The sequence below is a fragment of the Heptranchias perlo genome, chromosome 44 (assembly GCF_035084215.1).
Source record: "Heptranchias perlo isolate sHepPer1 chromosome 44, sHepPer1.hap1, whole genome shotgun sequence".
Taxonomy (NCBI): domain Eukaryota; kingdom Metazoa; phylum Chordata; class Chondrichthyes; order Hexanchiformes; family Hexanchidae; genus Heptranchias; species Heptranchias perlo.
In genome coordinates this window covers 7,473,317-7,491,770 of record NC_090368.1, presented here as the reverse complement: position 1 = coordinate 7,491,770, position 18,454 = coordinate 7,473,317, and the positions used below count along the sequence as shown (strand labels likewise).

The following is an 18,454-nucleotide window of genomic DNA, read 5'->3' as shown; positions in this document are numbered from 1 at the left end:
AAGCCAGGCCTGGGACGAGCAGGCAACAAACAGCAAGACTCTGACTGAAGCAGACCGCTGGCAAGGGTCACATTTATCGCCCATCCCTAGTTGGCCTGAGGCCATTGAGTTAATCACATAGTGTGGGACCAGAGTCACGGGTGAGCCCCAGACCAGGTAAGGGCACAGTTCCCTTCCCTGAAAGGATATTAGTGAACCAGTTGGGTTATTACAGCAATCCGGTATCTTTCATGGTCACTTTTACCTGGTGCCAGTCTACGATTCACCCGATTTATTGAATTCAGTGGGATTTGAGCTCAGGAGCTCTGGGTGGCAAATTGATTAAGTTGGGGGGAAATGGGCTAGAAAGTGACCGCTGGAATTCAGTATCAGTGTGAGAATCATACAGCACAGGAAGGAGGCCATTCGGCCCATTGCGCCTGTGCCGGCTCTTTGAAAGAGCTATCCAGTTAGTCCCACTCCTCCTACTCTTTCCCCAGAGCCCCCTGCAAACTTTTTCCTTTTTGAAAGCGAGGTGATCCATTTTCGGTTAAGATCTCAGTTGGAGTATTGTGTCCAGTATTGGGCTCCGCACTATAGGATGGACGTTGAGGCTTGCGAGAGGGTACAGCACAGATTCACGAGGATGCTGCCTGGTGTGAGGACATACAAGTACAAAGAAGGACTTGAAAAGTTTCATTAGAATGCAGGTTACGGGACGATATATCAGAAGGATTTAAAATTATAAAAGGGATGGGGACAGGGTAGATAGAAGCAGATTGTTTCCGGTAGTTGAGAGGTCAAGAGTGAAGGGCTATAGACGCAAGATTTAAAGCTGAGAGCAGGAGAGACTTAAAAATGCTGGAAATACTCTGCAAACCAGGCAGCCTCTGTGGAGAAAGAAACAGCTAATGCTTCAGGAGAGACTTCAACAACAACAACTTGCATTTATATAGCGCCTTTAACGTAGTAAAACGTCCCCAAGGCTCTTCACAGGAGCGTAAATCAGACAAAATTTGACACCGAGCCACATAAGGAGATATCAGGACAGGTGACCAAAAAACTTGGTCAAAGAGGTAGGTTTTAAGGAGCGTCTTAAAGGAGGAGAGAGAGGCGGAGAGGTTTAGGGAGGGAATTCCAGAGCTCAGGGCTCAGGCAGCTGAAGGCACGGCCGCCAATGGTGGAGCGATGGAAATCGGGGATGTGCAAGAGGCCAGAATTGGAGGAGCGCAGAGATCTCGGAGGGTTGTAGGGGCTGGAGGAGGTTACAGAGAGAGGGAGTCTGTAGAATTCACTTCCAGGGTTCGTGGTTGAGGCAGAAACTCCGTCAACATTCGAGATTACGTTGATAGGAGGATGAAGGAAATGGGGATAAAGGGATGGGAACATGTGATTGGGACAATTTGCTCACGTGGAGGGTTAACACCAACCCGGACTGGTTGGTGTTGTAATTCCAACATATTCCTGTGCTAGTTCAGTACCAGAAGCAAGACAGCTGTTCCTCTGGTGGCCGTGTGAACTGACACTGTGAAGGCAGTTGCAAAAATTCCCGATGAGAGTCCCTCGGCTATCGAGAGAGCGAAACCAGCAATAAATCTGCAGCCTTACCCCAGTCAAGCTGCTGTTAGCAGGGAGACAGTGCAGCTCGAATATCACTTTAGAATCAATAGAAATTGCATTTATTCTGCCGCCCTCATGTCTCCAGCCATTTAGGCCAATCTACTTCTTGAACTGGGCAGGAAGCTCAGTGATTAATGCTGGAAACACTGAGCAGAGACCGTCTTCTTCAGTGACAGATCTATCAGACGCGAGAGCTCAGCATGTTCACTGCAATCAAGTCCGCAACGGGTCAGTTTGAGATCCGAGTCGAGCTATCTACAAGTCTTGTGCAAGGTGCACACTTCCTCTGCACAAACCTTACTTCCTGTTGTCACGACTTTTGGCCACACTTTTTACCATCATAAATTCAACTAGAGTCGCCAACCCTCCAGGATTGTCCTGGAGTCTCCAGGAATTGAAAATTAATCTCTCGGGCATTGCTGCAAGCAAACACCCGGGAAAAAAAAATCAGAGCAGTATTTTAAAGAAGTGATTTTTAAAAAAAAATTTCTTTCAACAGTTTCGTTTATTAATTGTAAAAATATTGGAGGTAGCAAACGAGTCTGTTTGACTGACAGTCATGAGTCATCCAATCGGATAACGGAGAGTCTGTTCGCTTTCCGATTGGCCGTGGGAAGGCGGTGCATCACTGGGATGGTTATGTCAGGTGACCAATGGCTGGAGAGTGGGGGCGGGGCCATTGGAGGTCATGTGATGAAACCCTCTTGGACCACGTCCAACCTAATGTCAACACTTCCCATTCAATTTTACTATGTCAACGGTCACGGTGTAGTAACAGGCTCTGATCACCAGGTGGCATGGTAGAGTGAGTTTCTCAAGTCTCCCAACTCCATTGCCATCTTGTACATTAAACCCCCCCCTCATATTCAGCAATTGACTGTGGGTGGCTGCCATGCTCAATTCACCAGTAATCCAAAAAGAAACATTTTTATTGTCTATCTGTTTGGTGGGTTTTTATAACAAGAAATATCAGCGTTACCAAAAGGTTCTGCTCAAGTCAACCTTTAAAGTTCAGGATTTTTACTCGGAACCTCCCTCCAAACTTGAAGAATGGTGCGGTCCTTCTCGGGACTCACCGTTTGCTTGAGCGGTGGCTGTTTTTGAGTATATAAATATAAATAAATAGATTTTGTAACCTGTTGTGAGTAATTCCCATCTCAGTCCTTCCTCACTCACTGGTTTTCTCCGTATCTGTACGTATCTGTGCCTCTCGGCTGCACGTCATGTTTTTGCTTTCAAAGATAACTGAAAAAGTTGGAGAGTTCACACGTTACTTTTTGTTCGGGTGTTTTTAAAACCCAAATTTCCTGTTCCTAAAAGCTGTTTAACTTTTGGGGTTCCACTCAATAGTTCTCCATTTGAGGGGGTGGTGCTTACAAAGAGAGGCCTAACCTTCCCAACCCAGCTCCCTCCCTTTGCTTGGGGCGCATCTCCTGCTGGGAGGGCTAATACCCGCCCCGGAATCCCCCTCTGACCCCGCCCCGGGGTCATTTCCACGGTGGGGGGGTGGGGGTCACACTCCCCATCCTCCCCCCAGAGAGCCCAGCCAAGTGTGGGGGTGACGCCTCGCCGCGGAGACTGCGATGGGAGAAGGTGGCCCGGCGAGTTGCCTGTTTGGAAGAAGATTTTGCCCGTGGACGACGGGGCCTTGCGCACGACCGCCCCGCACGGGCCCCCTCCTCTTTCGGCCCCAAGGCCGCCTCCGCCGACCCTTGAACTCTGGCTGCCAGGGCCTGATTGCACCCAGAGTCCGAACGACAGGGAGACACAGCAGAGGCCATGTATCTCGCTGTTTGCACACAGTTAGCATTTGTCTGCCCGCTTAAAGGCAAGCGTATCGTGCCTCGATGAGCACAGAATCGTACAGCACAGAAGGCGGCCATTCAGCCCATTGGGCCTGTGCCGGCTCTTTGAAAGAGCTGTCCAATTAGTCCCCACTCCCCCTGCTCTTTCTCCAGAGCCCTGCAAATATTTCCCCTTCAAGTATTTATCCAATTCCCTTTTGAAAGTTACTATTGAATCTGCTTCCACCGCCCTTTCAGGCAGCGCATTCCAGATCAGAACAACTCGCTGCGTAAAAAAAATTCTCCTCATCTCCCCCTCTGGTTCTTTTACCAATTATCTTCAATCTGTGTCCTCTGGTTCCCGACCCTCCTGCCACTGGAAACAGTTTCTCCTTATTTACTCTATCAAAAACCGCTTATAATTTTGAACACCTCGATTAAATCTCCCCTTAACCTTCTCTGCTCTGTGGACTGCGGCAGGTTGAAAGCATCGTGGGTCTCCTGGGATAACGGGTGTTAACATACAGGGTGGCATGTCCCTGGTGAGACACCGCCTGCCCGTGGGTGCAGTGGTGCCCCTTTCTACTCATGGATTAGGCTTGCCGATGAAGGCTCCAGTCACTTACTTTATATGGGTACTAACTGCAGACTGACCTATCTGGTGGACGTCCCCTGTAGTGGCTTGCAAGGATCCAGTTCCATAGAAGCCTATTGGGGCCAGCCGTGCCTCAGTGGGTAGCACTCTCACCTCCGGGTCAGAGGGTCGTGGGTTCAAGTCTCACTCCAGAGACTGTAGCCCATAATCCAGGCTGACGCTCCCAGTGCACTGAGGGAGTGCTGCAACGTCACAATCTCAGGCCGTCCCAAAGCGCTTTACAGCCTCTGAAATGTAGTCACTGCTCTAGTGTAGGAAACGCGGCAGCCAATTTGCACACAGGAAGATCCCACAAACAGCAATGAGATAAATGACCAGACCATATGTTGGTTGCGGAATAAATGTTGGCCCAGGACACCAGGGAGAACTCCCCACCTCTTCTTTGAATGGTGCCATGGGTACTTTTATGTCCACCCGAGAAGGAAGACATCTCATCCGAAAAACGGCACCTTCGACAGTGCAGCACTCCTTCAGCGAGGTTGAACTGAGGCCCCGTCTGCTGTCTCAGGTGGACGCAAAAGATCTCGTCTCAATATTGGAAGAGGAGCAAGGAGAGATCTCCTGGTGTCCAGGCCAATATTCCTCTCAAAACGAGACCAAGTAAACAGATTATCTGGACATTTATCTCATTGCAATTTGTGAGACCTAACTGCAAATTGGCTCTTCTGTTTGCCTACGAACATACGAAAATGAGTGGGAAAAGACCAGCTGGTCCATCCAACCTGCCCCATGCTCATGGTGCCTGGAGCATAGGAAGGATGGAACATCATGACTACACAATTCCAACTCCTCAGCAGCCATATGATCTCATGGGAGAGTCAAAATAAGAGGAAAAAAAAACCAGGACCTAAAGGGGGAAGATGATCTGGACAATTCCTCTCCGACCCCCTCCAGCGATCGCATCCAGTCCAGGAGATCACACAGACCAAGCGTTATCTAGAAAGACACTTACCTTCTTATATGATGCGATCTCTGCCCCAGTCAGGAAGCGGTCCAGCTCCCTCTTCAAGGCGTTCAGAGAGTCAGCACCGCTCACATTCCAGAGGCTCACAACCCTCTGGGAAAAGGAGACCCGCCCAACACCCAGTCTGCTCCTACTCTTGTGTCCAAAACAGTGACTGCACTTCGTTGACTGTGAAGCGCGTTGGGACCTCCAGAGGAGGGGGAAGGCGCTACATAAATGCAGCTTCTTTCTATCTATGCGGGACCACCCTTCTGACCAGTCAACTCGTGGCAAAAACGCGAGTCCGTTGCGATGGGACAAGGAGACAACATGGCCGCCCAACATCGCATTGGTTCCCAAAATGGCACCACCACTGCGCTGCCCAGCCAGGATTAAACTCAGTTTCAATCCTTCCGAGCGCTGAATTCACTTCATATTTGAAAAATGTCATGCGCCTAAGACTACATTTCCCTCTTGCTTTTTTTAAAAAAAATGATGGTTAATTGATGTAATTAAACTAGAAGGAACAGTTTAATTGAAAGTCAATAGATTATGAGTACAGTGGAGCGTCTTGTTGCGATAACCCAGGCATGGGGACGAAGACCAGTACAAGTAACAGAAAATGGGACGGAATCTTCCTTGAGCTGGGAGATTGATTCACATCAGACGGGAGACGATGGGCGTTAGCGGGCTGCGTAATGAGGTAACAACCCTCCCCCGCCGACTCGGCTCTGTCCTCTGAACAGCGCGGGGGATAACCGGACGTTCCAGAAACAGCCAAGGACCGCTGCAAAAGAAAACGAGTCGCCAACACGATGCTAAGGGAGCGCTGCACTCTGGCGTGAGGGGTCATTCTTCAGACGAGGCGTTTAAACCGAGTTCCTCTCTTCCTGTTCAACTTAAAGAGACCCCACGAGCGTTATTCGAAGAAAACCAGGGAGCTCTCCCGGGGTCCAGGTCAACATCACTCCCTCAAACACCGCCACCAAAAAATGGTGAAGGAAAGAAAAAGAACTTGCATTTATACAGCGCCTTTCACAACCTCAGGTCGCCCAAAAGCCCTTCACAGCCAATGAAGTACTTTTTGAAGTGTGGTCACTGTTAGCTGATTGTGGGAGCTTGCTGTGCACCAAACAGCAATGTGATATGACCAGATAATCTGATGTTGGTTGAGGGATAAATATCGGCCCCAGGACACCGGAGAGAACTCCCCACTGCTCTTCTTCCAATAATGGCCGTGGGATCTTTTACATCCACCAGATGGGGCGTCTCATCCGAAAGACGGCACCTCCGACAGTGCAGCACTCCCTCAGTACTGGCACTGGGAGTGCTGGCCTGGAATACGGGCTCGAGTCTCTGGAGGGTGGGGGCTCGAGCCCACGACCTTCTGACTCAGAGGTCAGAGAGATACCCACTGATTCGCAGCTGTCACCTAGTCTGTAATGTTTGTAGAGTGGAAAATCGGCACTGAACAAAATGCACAGTCGATGTTAACGCTTTTAAAATAGAGAGACCAACAAATGTACCTGCTGAGTGTTTCCAGCATTTTCTGTTCTTATTTCAGAATTCCAGTATTTTGCTTTTGCCCATTAAAGACTGCCATGGCTGTGGCTACAAGAGCAGGTCAGAGGCTGGGTATTCTGCGGCGAGTGACTCACCTCCTGACTCCCCAAAGCCTTTCCACCATCTACAAGGCACAAGTCAGGAGTGTGATGGAATACTCTCCACTTGCCTGGATGAGTGCAGCTCCAACAACACTCAAGAAGCTCGACACCAACCAGGACAAAGCAGCCCGCTTGATTGGCACCCCATCCACCACCCTAAACATTCACTCCCTTCACCACCGGCGCACAGTGGCCGCAGTGTGTACCATCCACAGGATGCACTGCAGCAACTCGCCAAGGCTTCTTCGACAGCACCTCCCAAACCCGCGACCTCTACCACCTAGAAGGACAAGAGCAGCAGGCACATGGGAACGACACCACCTGCACGTTCCCCTCAAAGTCACACAGCTTCCCGACTTGGAAATATATCGGCCGTTCCTTCATCGTCGCTGGGTCAAAATCCTGGAACTCCCTTCCTAACAGCACTGTGGGAGAACCGTCACCACACGGACTGCAGCGGTTCAAGAAGGCGGCTCACCACCACCTTCTCAAGGGATGGGCAATAAATGCCGGCCTCACCCACATCCCATGAACGAATAAAAAAAAAAGTTGGTAGCATTCTTGCCACTTAAGTTCAAGACCCATCTCAGGACCCTCCTGCGAAGTGCAGAGATGCTGACACCTCCTCTATGCCTTGAATTTAAAGATCCCAAGGCCTTACTGGAAGCAGAGCAGGGGGTTGTCCTGGCATCCTGGGCCAACATTCCTCCCTCTACCAACACATTTGTGGGATCCTCCTGTGCACAAAATGGCTGCTGCACGTTCCCAGGTGGCAGTCACGGCCCTTCAGAGTAATCCACTGCACATGAAGTGAGGTATATACGTCAGACTTCAGAAGGGCTTTCTTCCACCAGGAAAATCTAAAGCACCTAGTCTCCGATTTTAAAAGTGCCTGTTAATATCTTTCATAAGGAGAAACTGTTTCTAGTGGCAGGAGGGTCGGTAAAAAGAGGGCTCAGATTTAAGGTAATTGACAAAAGAACCAGAGGGGAGAGGAGGAGACATTTTCTTTTCAAACACAGCGAGTTGTTCTGATCTGGAATGCGCTGCCTGAAAGGGCGGTGGAAGCAGATTCAATAGTGACTTTCAAAAAGGGAATTGGATAAAATATTTGGGAAGGAAACAAATTGCAGAGTTACGGGGTGAGTGAGACTAACTGGATAGCTCTTTCAAGGTGCCAGCCCAGACACGATGGGCTGAATGGCCTCCTTCTGTGCCGTAAGATTCTACGGTGTAATGCTGCGAAATCTGCAGATTGGTGTCTGAATAAAATTATGAGGTGTTTCGAGTGGGTCAAATCCTGCTGGACATTCTGGGGCACATGGCTCTTCGTTGTTATCTCCCAGATTCCCACCATATTTTACATGCTGTTGCTTGGTTATCATGTTATTTGTTTTTAGCAGTAGGTTTAGGATTTATACACCAACGAAGAAGGAGCCAAACCTCTACTTCCACCAAATTCAACCGGGGATCCAGCTGCACGCCAATGGCAACCCAGAGTTACAGAGCGGCTTCCTCAGGGCACCAGAGACCAGACCTGGAATATGGTCAGGAGAAGACGGATGTGCTTCAGATCAGTCATCAAACACTCCCAGGGCAGGTACAGCACGGGTTAGATACAGAGTAAAGCTCCCTCTACACTGTCCCATCAAACACTCCCAGGGCAGGTACAGCACGGGTTAGATACAGAGTAAAGCTCCCTCTACACTGACCCATTAAACACTCCCAGGGCAGGTACAGCACGGGTTAGATACAGAGTAAAGCTCCCTCTACACTGTCCCATCAAACACTCCCAGGGCAGGTACAGCACGGGTTAGATACAGAGTAAAGCTCCCTCTACACTGACTCATCAAACACTCCCAGGTCTGTATTAGCATCCAATATTAACATATAGCAGAAGATGCACCCTTAGCACCAAACCAAGGGTGGACTGGTGCTGTGTCCACAAGGAACTGGATTGAGACGATCCTAAACTCCTTTCATACACTCCATTCAGAGCTGGATTTGAACCCATCTCCCAGAGGAGGAAGGCCTGTGTCCCAATCACAGCACCACCCAGTCCGACAGATCAATAAATTCCAAAGCCAGTGCATAGCGACTTGTGCTTTGCAGCACTCCAAATCGCAGCCGAATGTGCAATAGTGTTTAAATTCACAAACCCCGATCCTGGCAGACCCACACATATGTAAATAAACCACTGTAGTACCAGGCTTAATTTAGTACACTGACGGACAAACTTAACCACTCACCATTAAACCAATACTTTTTCGAGTTATACGATACTCTTAACTCATCTCCATAAATTGCTCCCACTAACAGTGATCCTACCACTACTGTACCCACCAGTACTGTACCCCAGTGTTATACAGGGACAGACCTGTACCCACCAGTACTGTACCCCAGTGTTATACAGGGACAGACCTGTACCCACCAGTACTGTACCCCAGTGTTATACAGTGACAGACCTGTACCCACCAGTACTGTACCCCAGTGTTATACAGTGACAGACCTGTACCCACCAGTACTGTACCCCAGTGTTATACAGTGACAGACCTGTACCCACCAGTACTGTACCCGTGTTATACAGTCACAGACCTGCACCCACCAGTACTGTACCCGTGTTATACAGTCACAGACCTGCACCCACCAGTACTGTACCCGTGTTATACAGGGACAGACCTGTACCCACCAATACTATACCAGTGTTAGATAGGGACAGATCTGCACCCACCAGTACTGTACCCCAGTGTTACACAGGGACAGACCTGTACCCACCAGTACTGTACCCCAGTGTTATACAGGGACAGACCTGCACCCACCAGTACTGTACCCCAGTGTTATACAGGGACAGACCTGCACCCACCAGTACTGTACCCCAGTGTTATACAGGGACAGACCTGTACCCACCAGTACTGTATCCCAGTGTTATACAGGGACAGACCTGTACCCACCAGTACTGTACCCGTGTTATACAGGGACAGACCTGTACCCACCAGTACTGTACCCCAGTGTTATACAGGGACAGACCTGTACCCACCAGTACTGTACCCCAGTGTTATACAGGGACAGACCTGCACCCACCAGTACTGTACCCCAGTGTTATACAGTGACAGACCTGTACCCACCAGTACTGTACCCGTGTTATACAGTGACAGACCTGTACCCACCAGTACTGTACCCGTGATATACGGAGACAGACCTGTACCCACCAGTACTGTACCCCAGTGTTATACAGTGACAGACCTGTACCCACCAGTACTGCACCCCAGTGTTATACAGAGACAGACCTGTACCCACCAGTACTGTACCCCAGTGTTATACAGGGACAGATCTGTACCCACCAGTACTGTACCCCAGTGTTATACAGGGACAGACCTGTACCCACCAGTACTGTACCCCAGTGTTATACAGGGACAGACCTGTACCCAGCAGTACTGTACCCATGTTATACAGTCACAGACCTGCACCCACCAGTACTGTACCCATGTTATACAGGGACAGACCTGTACCCACCAGTACTGTACCCGTTATACAGTGACAGACCTGTACCCACCAGTACTGTACCCCAGTGTTATACAGTGACAGACCTGTACCCACCAGTACTGTACCCCAGTGTTATACAGGGACAGACCTGTACCCACCAGTACTGTACCCATTATACAGTGACAGACCTGTACCCACCAGTACTGTACCCGTTATACAGTGACAGACCTGTACCCACCAGTACTGTACCCCAGTGTTATACTGACAGACCTGTACCCACCAGTACTGTACCCCAGTGTTATACAGTGACAGACCTGTACCCACCAGTACTGTACCCCAGTGTTATACAGGGACAGACCTGTACCCACCAGTACTGTACCCATTATACAGTGACAGACCTGTACCCACCAGTACTGTACCCCAGTGTTATACTGACAGACCTGTACCCACCAGTACTGTACCCGTTATACAGTGACAGACCTGTTCCCAGCAGTACTGTCCCAGTGTTATACAGAGACAGACCTGTACCCACCAGTACTGTACCCCAGTGTTATAGAGACAGACCTGTACCCACCAGTACTGTACCCGTGTTATACAGGGACAGACCTGTACCCACCAGTACTGTACCCCAGTGTTATACAGTGACAGACCTGTACCCACCAGTACTGTACCCGTGTTATACAGTGACAGACCTGTACCCACCAGTACTGTACCCGTGATATAGAGACAGACCTGTACCCACCAGTACTGTACCCCAGTGTTATACAGTGACAGACCTGTACCCACCAGTACTGCACCCCAGTGTTATACAGAGACAGACCTGTACCCACCAGTACTGTACCCCAGTGTTATACAGTGACAGACCTGTACCCACCAGTACTGTACCCGTGTTATACAGTGACAGACCTGTACCCACCAGTACTGTACCCGTGATATACAGAGACAGACCTGTACCCACCAGTACTGTACCCCAGTGTTATACAGTGACAGACCTGTACCCACCAGTACTGCACCCCAGTGTTATACAGAGACAGACCTGTACCCACCAGTACTGTACCCCAGTGTTATACAGGGACAAACCTGTACCCACCAGTACTGTACCCCAGTGTTATACAGGGACAGACCTGTACCCACCAGTACTGCACCCCAGTGTTATGCAGAGACAGACCTGTACCCACCAGTACTGTACCCGTGTTATACAGGGACAGACCTGTACCCACCAGTACTGCACCCCAGTGTTATACAGTGACAGACCTGTACCCACCAGTATTGTACCCCAGTGTTATACAGGGACAGACCTGTACCCACCAGTACTGCACCCCAGTGTTATACAGTGACAGACCTGTACCCACCAGTATTGTACCCCAGTGTTATACAGAGACAGACCTGTACCCACCAGTACTGTACCCCAGTGTTATACAGGGACAGACCTGTACCCACCAGTATTGTACCCCAGTGTTATACAGAGACAGACCTGTACCCACCAGTATTGTACCCGTGTTATACAGTGACAGACCTGTACCCACCAGTACTCTACCCCAGTGTTATACAGTTCAAAATGTTTTCTCCAGCAGAACCGATGTTTGGATGGACAGACTCTAGAATTGTACTGTTGGGCATTTTCAATAATGCTAAGAAAATTTCACACACCCAGCACTGCCACTTATAGAATGATACAGCACAGAAGGAGGCCATGCGGCCCATCATGCCTGTGCCGGCTCTTTGAAAGAGCTCTCCAATTAGTCCCACTCCCCCTGCTCTTTCCCCATAGCCCTGCAAATTTTTCCCCTTCAAGTATTTATCCGATTCCCTTTTGAAAGTTACTATTGAATCTGCTTCCACCGCCCTTTCAGGCAGCGCATTCCAGATCAGAACAACTCGCTGCGTTAGTTTTTTTTCCTCTCATCTCCCCCCTCTGGTTCTTTTGCCAATTATCTTCAATCTGTGTCCTCTGGTTCCCGACCCTCCTGCCACTCGAAACAGTTTCTCCTTATTTACTCTATCAAAAACCCTCATTTTGAACACCTCGATTAAATCACTTATTGTCTGAATAAGTCAAATTCTGTTTTCATTCGGCCCATTTACAACAAGCCTTACTCGAGACACTTGCGTTGATATATCCTATCATATCCTCAGGTTGTGCCAAAGTGCTCATAAGCAATGAATTTCTTTTTTAAATGCAGTTACTTTTTTTTTTAAATAGGCAAACGTAGCTGCCAGTTTTGTGTAGAGAAAGATGTGGTAAGATTTATGACCAGATAGATGTTTTGCGGTGGATTTGGTTCAGGATGGAATATCGGCCAGGACACCGGGACAACTCCCTGCTCATCTTTGAGGCGCAGCGGAACAGACAAACTTGGCTTCTATTTAACGTCTCATTTGAAAAACGGCACCTCTGACAGTGCAGCACTCGCTTAGTACTGCACTGGGAGTGTCAGCCTGGATTATGTGCTCCAGTAACTGGCGTGGAACTCGAACCCACAACCTTCTGACTCCGAGAGTGCAACAGAGGCAAGCTGGGACTTTATTACCTGGGAGTTTTACTGCTGTTTCACTCAAAGCCATTACGAAATCTTAGCGAGATCACAATTAAGCACATTTGTCTCCAGTAACCCTTGTGGACCAGTAGGTTTATACCAGCTCAGTGTCAGCTGAGAGTGGGCCGCACTCTCCCCTCCGAGTCAGAAGGTTCGAGCCCCACTCCAGAGACTTGAGCCCCATAATCCAGGCCGACACTCCCAGTGCCAGTACTGAGGGAGTGCTGCACTGTCGGAGGGGCCGTCTTTTGGATGAGACGTTAAACTGAGACCCACGGGCACTAATGTGAAGAAGAGCAAGTGAGTTCTCCCCTATGTCCTGGGGCCAATATTTATCCCTCAACCAACATCACCAAAACAGATGATCTGGTCATCATCACATTACTGTTCGTGGGATCTTGCTGTGCACAAATTGCCTACATTACAACAGTGACTACACTTCAAAAAGTACTTCATTGGCTGTAAAGCGCTTTGGGACGTCCTGAGGTTGTGAAAGGCGCGATAGAAATGCAAATCTTCCTTTCATAAATCTGTACAGAGTCCTACTGTGAATCCAACACACTTGAGAATTTGATTTGCTCGCTAAATTCCTGTAGATTTCGTTCGTTCCCACCCCTCCTCGTGTCCTCTCGTTTGAAGTTCCGCCTTAAATCGGGAACTCAAAAACGTTAGGGAGAATTAAAACCAGCCCAGCACCTCACCCTCCATATCTTCAAGCTCCGAAACACTGCACGGGCCGTTCACGTGTGTTATATTTAATACAAGTTTCTAGCATTTTCGACATTTCTCCAGTTAAACTTGGCATCGACACCATAAGAACAGCGTAGGATAACAGACAAACATCAGACTGACTTGCTAACCAGTGTACTTGTGACATTTACGCCTAGCCCTTCGATTAAAAAATGTAAATATTTTTGTACGTTTAACTCAGTAAAAAATGAGTTGAAGCAGCTTTGCACTGGTATTTGCCCAAGTTAATCGTTACTAAATAAACACCAGCCGATCTCCCGTGACGCCATACACTCAGAGTCCAGATCAAGTGTAGGTGAAGTGGGGTTAAAGAGCGGGGAGAGTCGGACCAAAGTGCACAGATGGATTTCAGACCCCGTTTTGAAGCCATACTTTGTCCTTATTTTTATATTTCCGTTATAAATTCCTATATCCGCATTTATAATGGGAAAGCTGACAGGAATTGCATGCAGATCTAAGATTTTTAATGTTATATACAGATGATTACATAGGAGACCAGCCAAGGCATGTCCTGAGTCAGTGAATCCTGGCTATGGGGAAACCAGACCAAGGCCTGTCCTGGGTCAGTGAATCCTGGGTGCCTTCTAGTAACTCACCCACTCTTCATGCATAAAGCTGGGCAGTGCGCGCTGGCAGGCAATTCAACCCCAGGGCATCACAGCCGAGCTCAGTCCAGTCCAGTCCTGAGCAGACATGCGTGCTTTTGAGCGGGGTAGCTGGGTAGGGTCATCAAGGAGCTGATCTTTCTCCCACCCTCTTTCCCCATCTCCCGGGCTGGCAAGCTCAGCTGCAGCACCTCCCCTAATGGCTGCACCCGCTGAGAACGAGTAACTCAGCGGGGCAAGGATTGAAACCAAGAGTCCTTCCAGGTTGCTCAATACCACACCAGCCGTAGGACATCCGGAGAAGCAATGGCTGGCAAACTTCAAGTGTCAATTTAAATACGTGGACCGTCCCTGTGGCCCAGACATCCTGACCGAGCCGCAGCCTGGAAACGACGCCCCCTCCATCACTCCGGTCTTGCAGAGAACGTGCTGTATCCCATGTCCCCTATCGCCCCGACGAGCAACAGCCAGAGTGGGATCAGGACCCAGGTGAGCTTCATGTTGGCATAGTGTTCGAGGCGGGCACACAGTGCAGGAGGAAGCCCAGCTTTAGCAGCATGGCGCACAGGTACCACACCTTCCGCCTCACGTTGCTGCTGTTGCGGTCGTAGGCCAGACTTGCACCCCCCCGATGATCTTGATGATCAGCATGACCAGGAGGACCGTGTCGAAGATCCAGAGGGGGATGAAGATGAGGAACCAGTTCCAGACTAACGTCTCGTCCAGCTTGAGCACCAAGATGATGAGGAAGAGCAGGGTGAAGAGCCAAGTCAGCAAGACCCTCTGCGCCAGTGACATTTTCATCGAAGAGTAGAACGAGGGCAGAAAGTGAGAGTCCCAAAATGAATCTCGGGGGGGGGGGGGGGGGGCTTATGCGATGCTGCAGTGATGAGTCCCTTCCATCATCCCTCCTCCGAGGCGGCAATGAAGATTCTCTCCCCCCCCTCCCTCCCCTACGCGGCAACTCCTTGTGCCCGACGGTCAGAGGAGAGACGAACAACAAGAGCCCCTTGGCCGGAAACGGCTGAACGATCGAACGAAGACTGGATGGCTGACCGCCTCAGCAGCGGTCTGCACCAGACAAAACACCCCGTGCGGCCAGTCGCCCCAGAGTGTCCGGCAGCCAACGATGACAAAAAAAAAACAATGGCCACGGTCAGTCAGTTGAGGGAGGGGGGATTGCAATAAGTCCAGTCGTCACGGCCCCCCTCCAACAGTCAAGGCTCCGCCGTCGGGCTGCCTCCCCTCTCGAAGTTGGCCGACCCCGGCAGCCGCGGGCTCCTTGCGCCGGAGAAGCGAGCAGGCCGGAGGCTAAAACCGTGCATTACTCACAGCAAGTCAGGAATAAAACGCACATATGCAAGGCCTCCAACTCAAATAAAAAAGCTCCCAAAAGTGACTTTTGAGAAGAAGAAGGTGGGTTTTTTAAAAAAAACAAACTGAGGGAGAGACTAGAGGAAGCAAACAAATATAAAATGAGAGAGTGAGAGAGAGGAGGGAGTGGGAGTGAGAGGGGAGGGAGTAGTGAGAGGAGAGGGGAGGGAGTGAGAGAGAAGGGAGTGGGACTGAGAGTGAGGGGAGGGAGTGAGAGAGAGGGGAGGGAGTGAGAGAGAGGGGAGGGAGTGAGAGAGAGGGAGGGAGTGAGAGAGAGGGGAGGGAGTGAGAGAGAGGGGAGGGAGGGAGAGAGAAGGGAGTGGGAGTAAGAGTGAGGGGAGGGAGTGAGAGAGGAGGGAGTAGGAGTAAGAGAGAGGAGAGGGAGTGAGAGAGAGAGAGAGGAGGGAGGGAGTGAGAGAGAGGGAGGGAGGGAGTGAGAGGAGAAAAAGGGGAAGGAGTAGGAGTGAGAGAAGTAGGAGTAAGATTGAGAAAGAGAGAGAGGAGGCCTCAAACATGGCGCATAGCAACCAGCTCAGGGCGGGAGTGACGTGACCCGGAAGCGGACGGCCCAGCCTAGTAACCGCTGACCCGGAAGTGGTGTTTAATCTGGACGCGGTGGTGGGGAAAGAGAGGATTTTTAAAAATGATTTTATAGTTTGGAGTTTGTCAGGGAGGGGGCGGCGGTATTTGGAGTGTAATATTTAATTTGATTGATGCCCCCCCCCCTCCCTCCCCCGGCCAGGGTGCGCGCGCAGCCCCCAGGGCGCTCCCGGCGGGCAGTGCGCGAGGAGTCCGGGCGGGCGGGCAGTGATGGCGGAAGGTTCTGGAAAGCGGCGGATTAAAGTGACGGTGAAAACCCCCAAAGACCGCGAGGAGTTCGCGGTGGAAGAGGAGGCGTCCGTGCGGGAGGTGAGAGCGGGCGGATCCCCGGGGGGTGGGTGGAGAGAGGGGGGGGGAGACTGAGGCCTGCGCTGGGCCCCCGGGGGGGGGGAGGAGAGAGGCCTAACACCCCCCCCCCCCCACCCCCACAAGTCATCAACAACCCCCCGCCCCACCGGGGGATGGCAGGAACCTGAGGCTTTCCGTACCAGAGCGCGGGCCTGGACCCACTGCCCAATCCCCCCCACCCACGGGAGGCGGTGGAACTTTTAAACCCCCCCCCCTCTCTCTCTCCCCCCCCCCCCCTCTCTCTCTCCCCCCCCCCCCCTCTCTCTCTCCCCCCCCCCTCTCTCTCTCCCCCCCCCTCTCTCTCTCTCTCCCCCCCCCCTCCCCATCCCCCCCCTCCCCATCCCCCTCTCCCCATCCCCCTCTCCCCATCCCCCTCTCCCCCCCCTCCCCTCCCTCCCCTCCCCCGCATATTCCCCCCTCTCCCCCCCGCATATTTCCCCCCTCTCCCCCCCCGCATATTTCCCCCTCTCCCCCCCCGCATATTCCCCCCTCTCCCCCCCCGCATATTTCCCCCCTCTCCCCCCCCGCATATTTCCCCCCTCTCCCCCCCGCATATTTCCCCCTCTCCCCCCCGCATATTTCCCCCCTCTCCCCCCCCGCATATTTCCCCCCTCTCCCCCCCCGCATATTTCCGCCCTCTCCCCCCCCCCCGCATATTTCCGCCCTCTCCCCCCCCCCCGCATATTCCGCCCTCTCCCCCCCCCCCCCCCCGCATATTCCGCCCTCTCCCCCCCGCATATTTCCGCCCTCTCCCCCCCGCATATTTCCGCCCTCTCCCCCCCGCATATTCCGCCCTCTCCCCCCCGCATATTTCCGCCCTCTCCCCCCCGCATATTTCCCCCCTCTCCCCCCCGCATATTTCCCCCCTCTCCCCCCCGCATATTTCCCCCCTCTCCCCCCCCGCATATTTCCCCCTCTCCCCCCCGCATATTTCCCCCTCTCCCCCCCGCATATTTCCCCCTCTCCCCCCCCGCATATTTCCCCCTCTCCCCCCCTGCATATTTCCCCCTCTCCCCCCCCCCCCCCGCATATTTCCCCCTCTCCCCCCGCATATTTCCCCTCTCCCCCCCCGCATATTTCCCCCTCTGCCCCCCCCGCATATTTCCCCCTCTGCCCCCCCCCGCATATTTCCCCCTCTGCCCCCCCCCGCATATTTCCCCCTCTCCCCCCCCCCGCATATTTCCCCCTCTGCCCCCCCCCGCATATTTCCCCCTCTCCCCCCCCGCATATTTCCCCCTCTCCCCCCCCGCATATTTCCCCCTCTCCCCCCCCGCATATTTCCCCTCTCCCCCCCGCATATTTCCCCTCTCCCCCCCGCATATTTCCCCTCTCCCCCCCCCCGCATATTTCCCCCTCTCCCCCCCGCATATTTCCCCCTCTCCCCCCGCATATTTCCCCTCTCCCCCGCATATTTCCCCCTCTCCCCCCCGCATATTTCCCCCCTCCCCCCGCATATTTCCCCCTCTCCCCCCGCATATTTCCCCCCTCTCCCCCCGCATATTTCCCCTCTCCCCCCCGCATATTTCCCCCCTCTCCCCCCGCATATTTCCCCCCTCTCCCCCCCGCATATTTCCCCCTCTCCCCCCGCATATTTCCCCCTCTCCCCCCCGCATATTTCCCCCCTCTCCCCCCCGCATATTTCCCCCTCTCCCCCCCGCATATTTCCCCCCTCTCCCCCCCGCATATTTCCCCCCTCTCCCCCCGCATATTCCCCCCTCTCCCCCCCGCATATTTCCCCCCTCTCCCCCCCGCATATTTCCCCCCTCTCCCCCCCGCATATTTCCCCCCTCTCCCCCCCGCATATTTCCCCCCCTCTCCCCCCCGCATATTTCCCCCCCTCTCCCCCCCGCATATTTCCCCCCTCTCCCCCCCGCATATTTCCCCCCTCTCCCCCCCGCATATTTCCCCCCTCTCCCCCCCAGCATATTTCCCCCCTCTCCCCCCGCATATTTCCCCCCTCTCCCCCCCCGCATATTTCCCCCCTCTCCCCCCCGCATATTTCCCCCCTCTCCCCCCCGCATATTTCCCCCCTCTCCCCCCCGCATATTTCCCCCCTCTCCCCCCCCGCATATTTCCCCCCTCTCCCCCCCGCATATTTCCCCCCCTCTCCCC

General features: G+C 52.3%; 1 protein-coding gene and 1 pseudogene across 3 annotated transcripts in view; one reads left to right on the top strand and one right to left on the bottom strand.

The window, feature by feature from the left end:
* Positions 1 to 1,784: 1,784 nt before the first annotated feature.
* Positions 1,785 to 18,454, top strand: part of ubqln4 (ubiquilin 4) — a 58,215-nt gene continuing 41,545 nt past the window's right edge. The window contains exons 1-2 of one of the 3 annotated variants that reach the window (XM_067976079.1): positions 1,785 to 1,827; positions 8,049 to 8,245. In XM_067976079.1, coding sequence (XP_067832180.1) covers positions 1,800 to 1,827; positions 8,049 to 8,245 — 225 coding nt within the window. In that variant the 5' untranslated portion in view covers positions 1,785 to 1,799. Of the gene's footprint in view, positions 1,828 to 8,045; positions 8,246 to 16,155; positions 16,304 to 18,454 lie in introns of those variants that run through there. The other 2 variants (XM_067976078.1, XM_067976080.1) reach the window with 2 other exon arrangements.
* Positions 13,405 to 15,538, bottom strand: LOC137306725 (transmembrane protein 60-like; annotated as a pseudogene).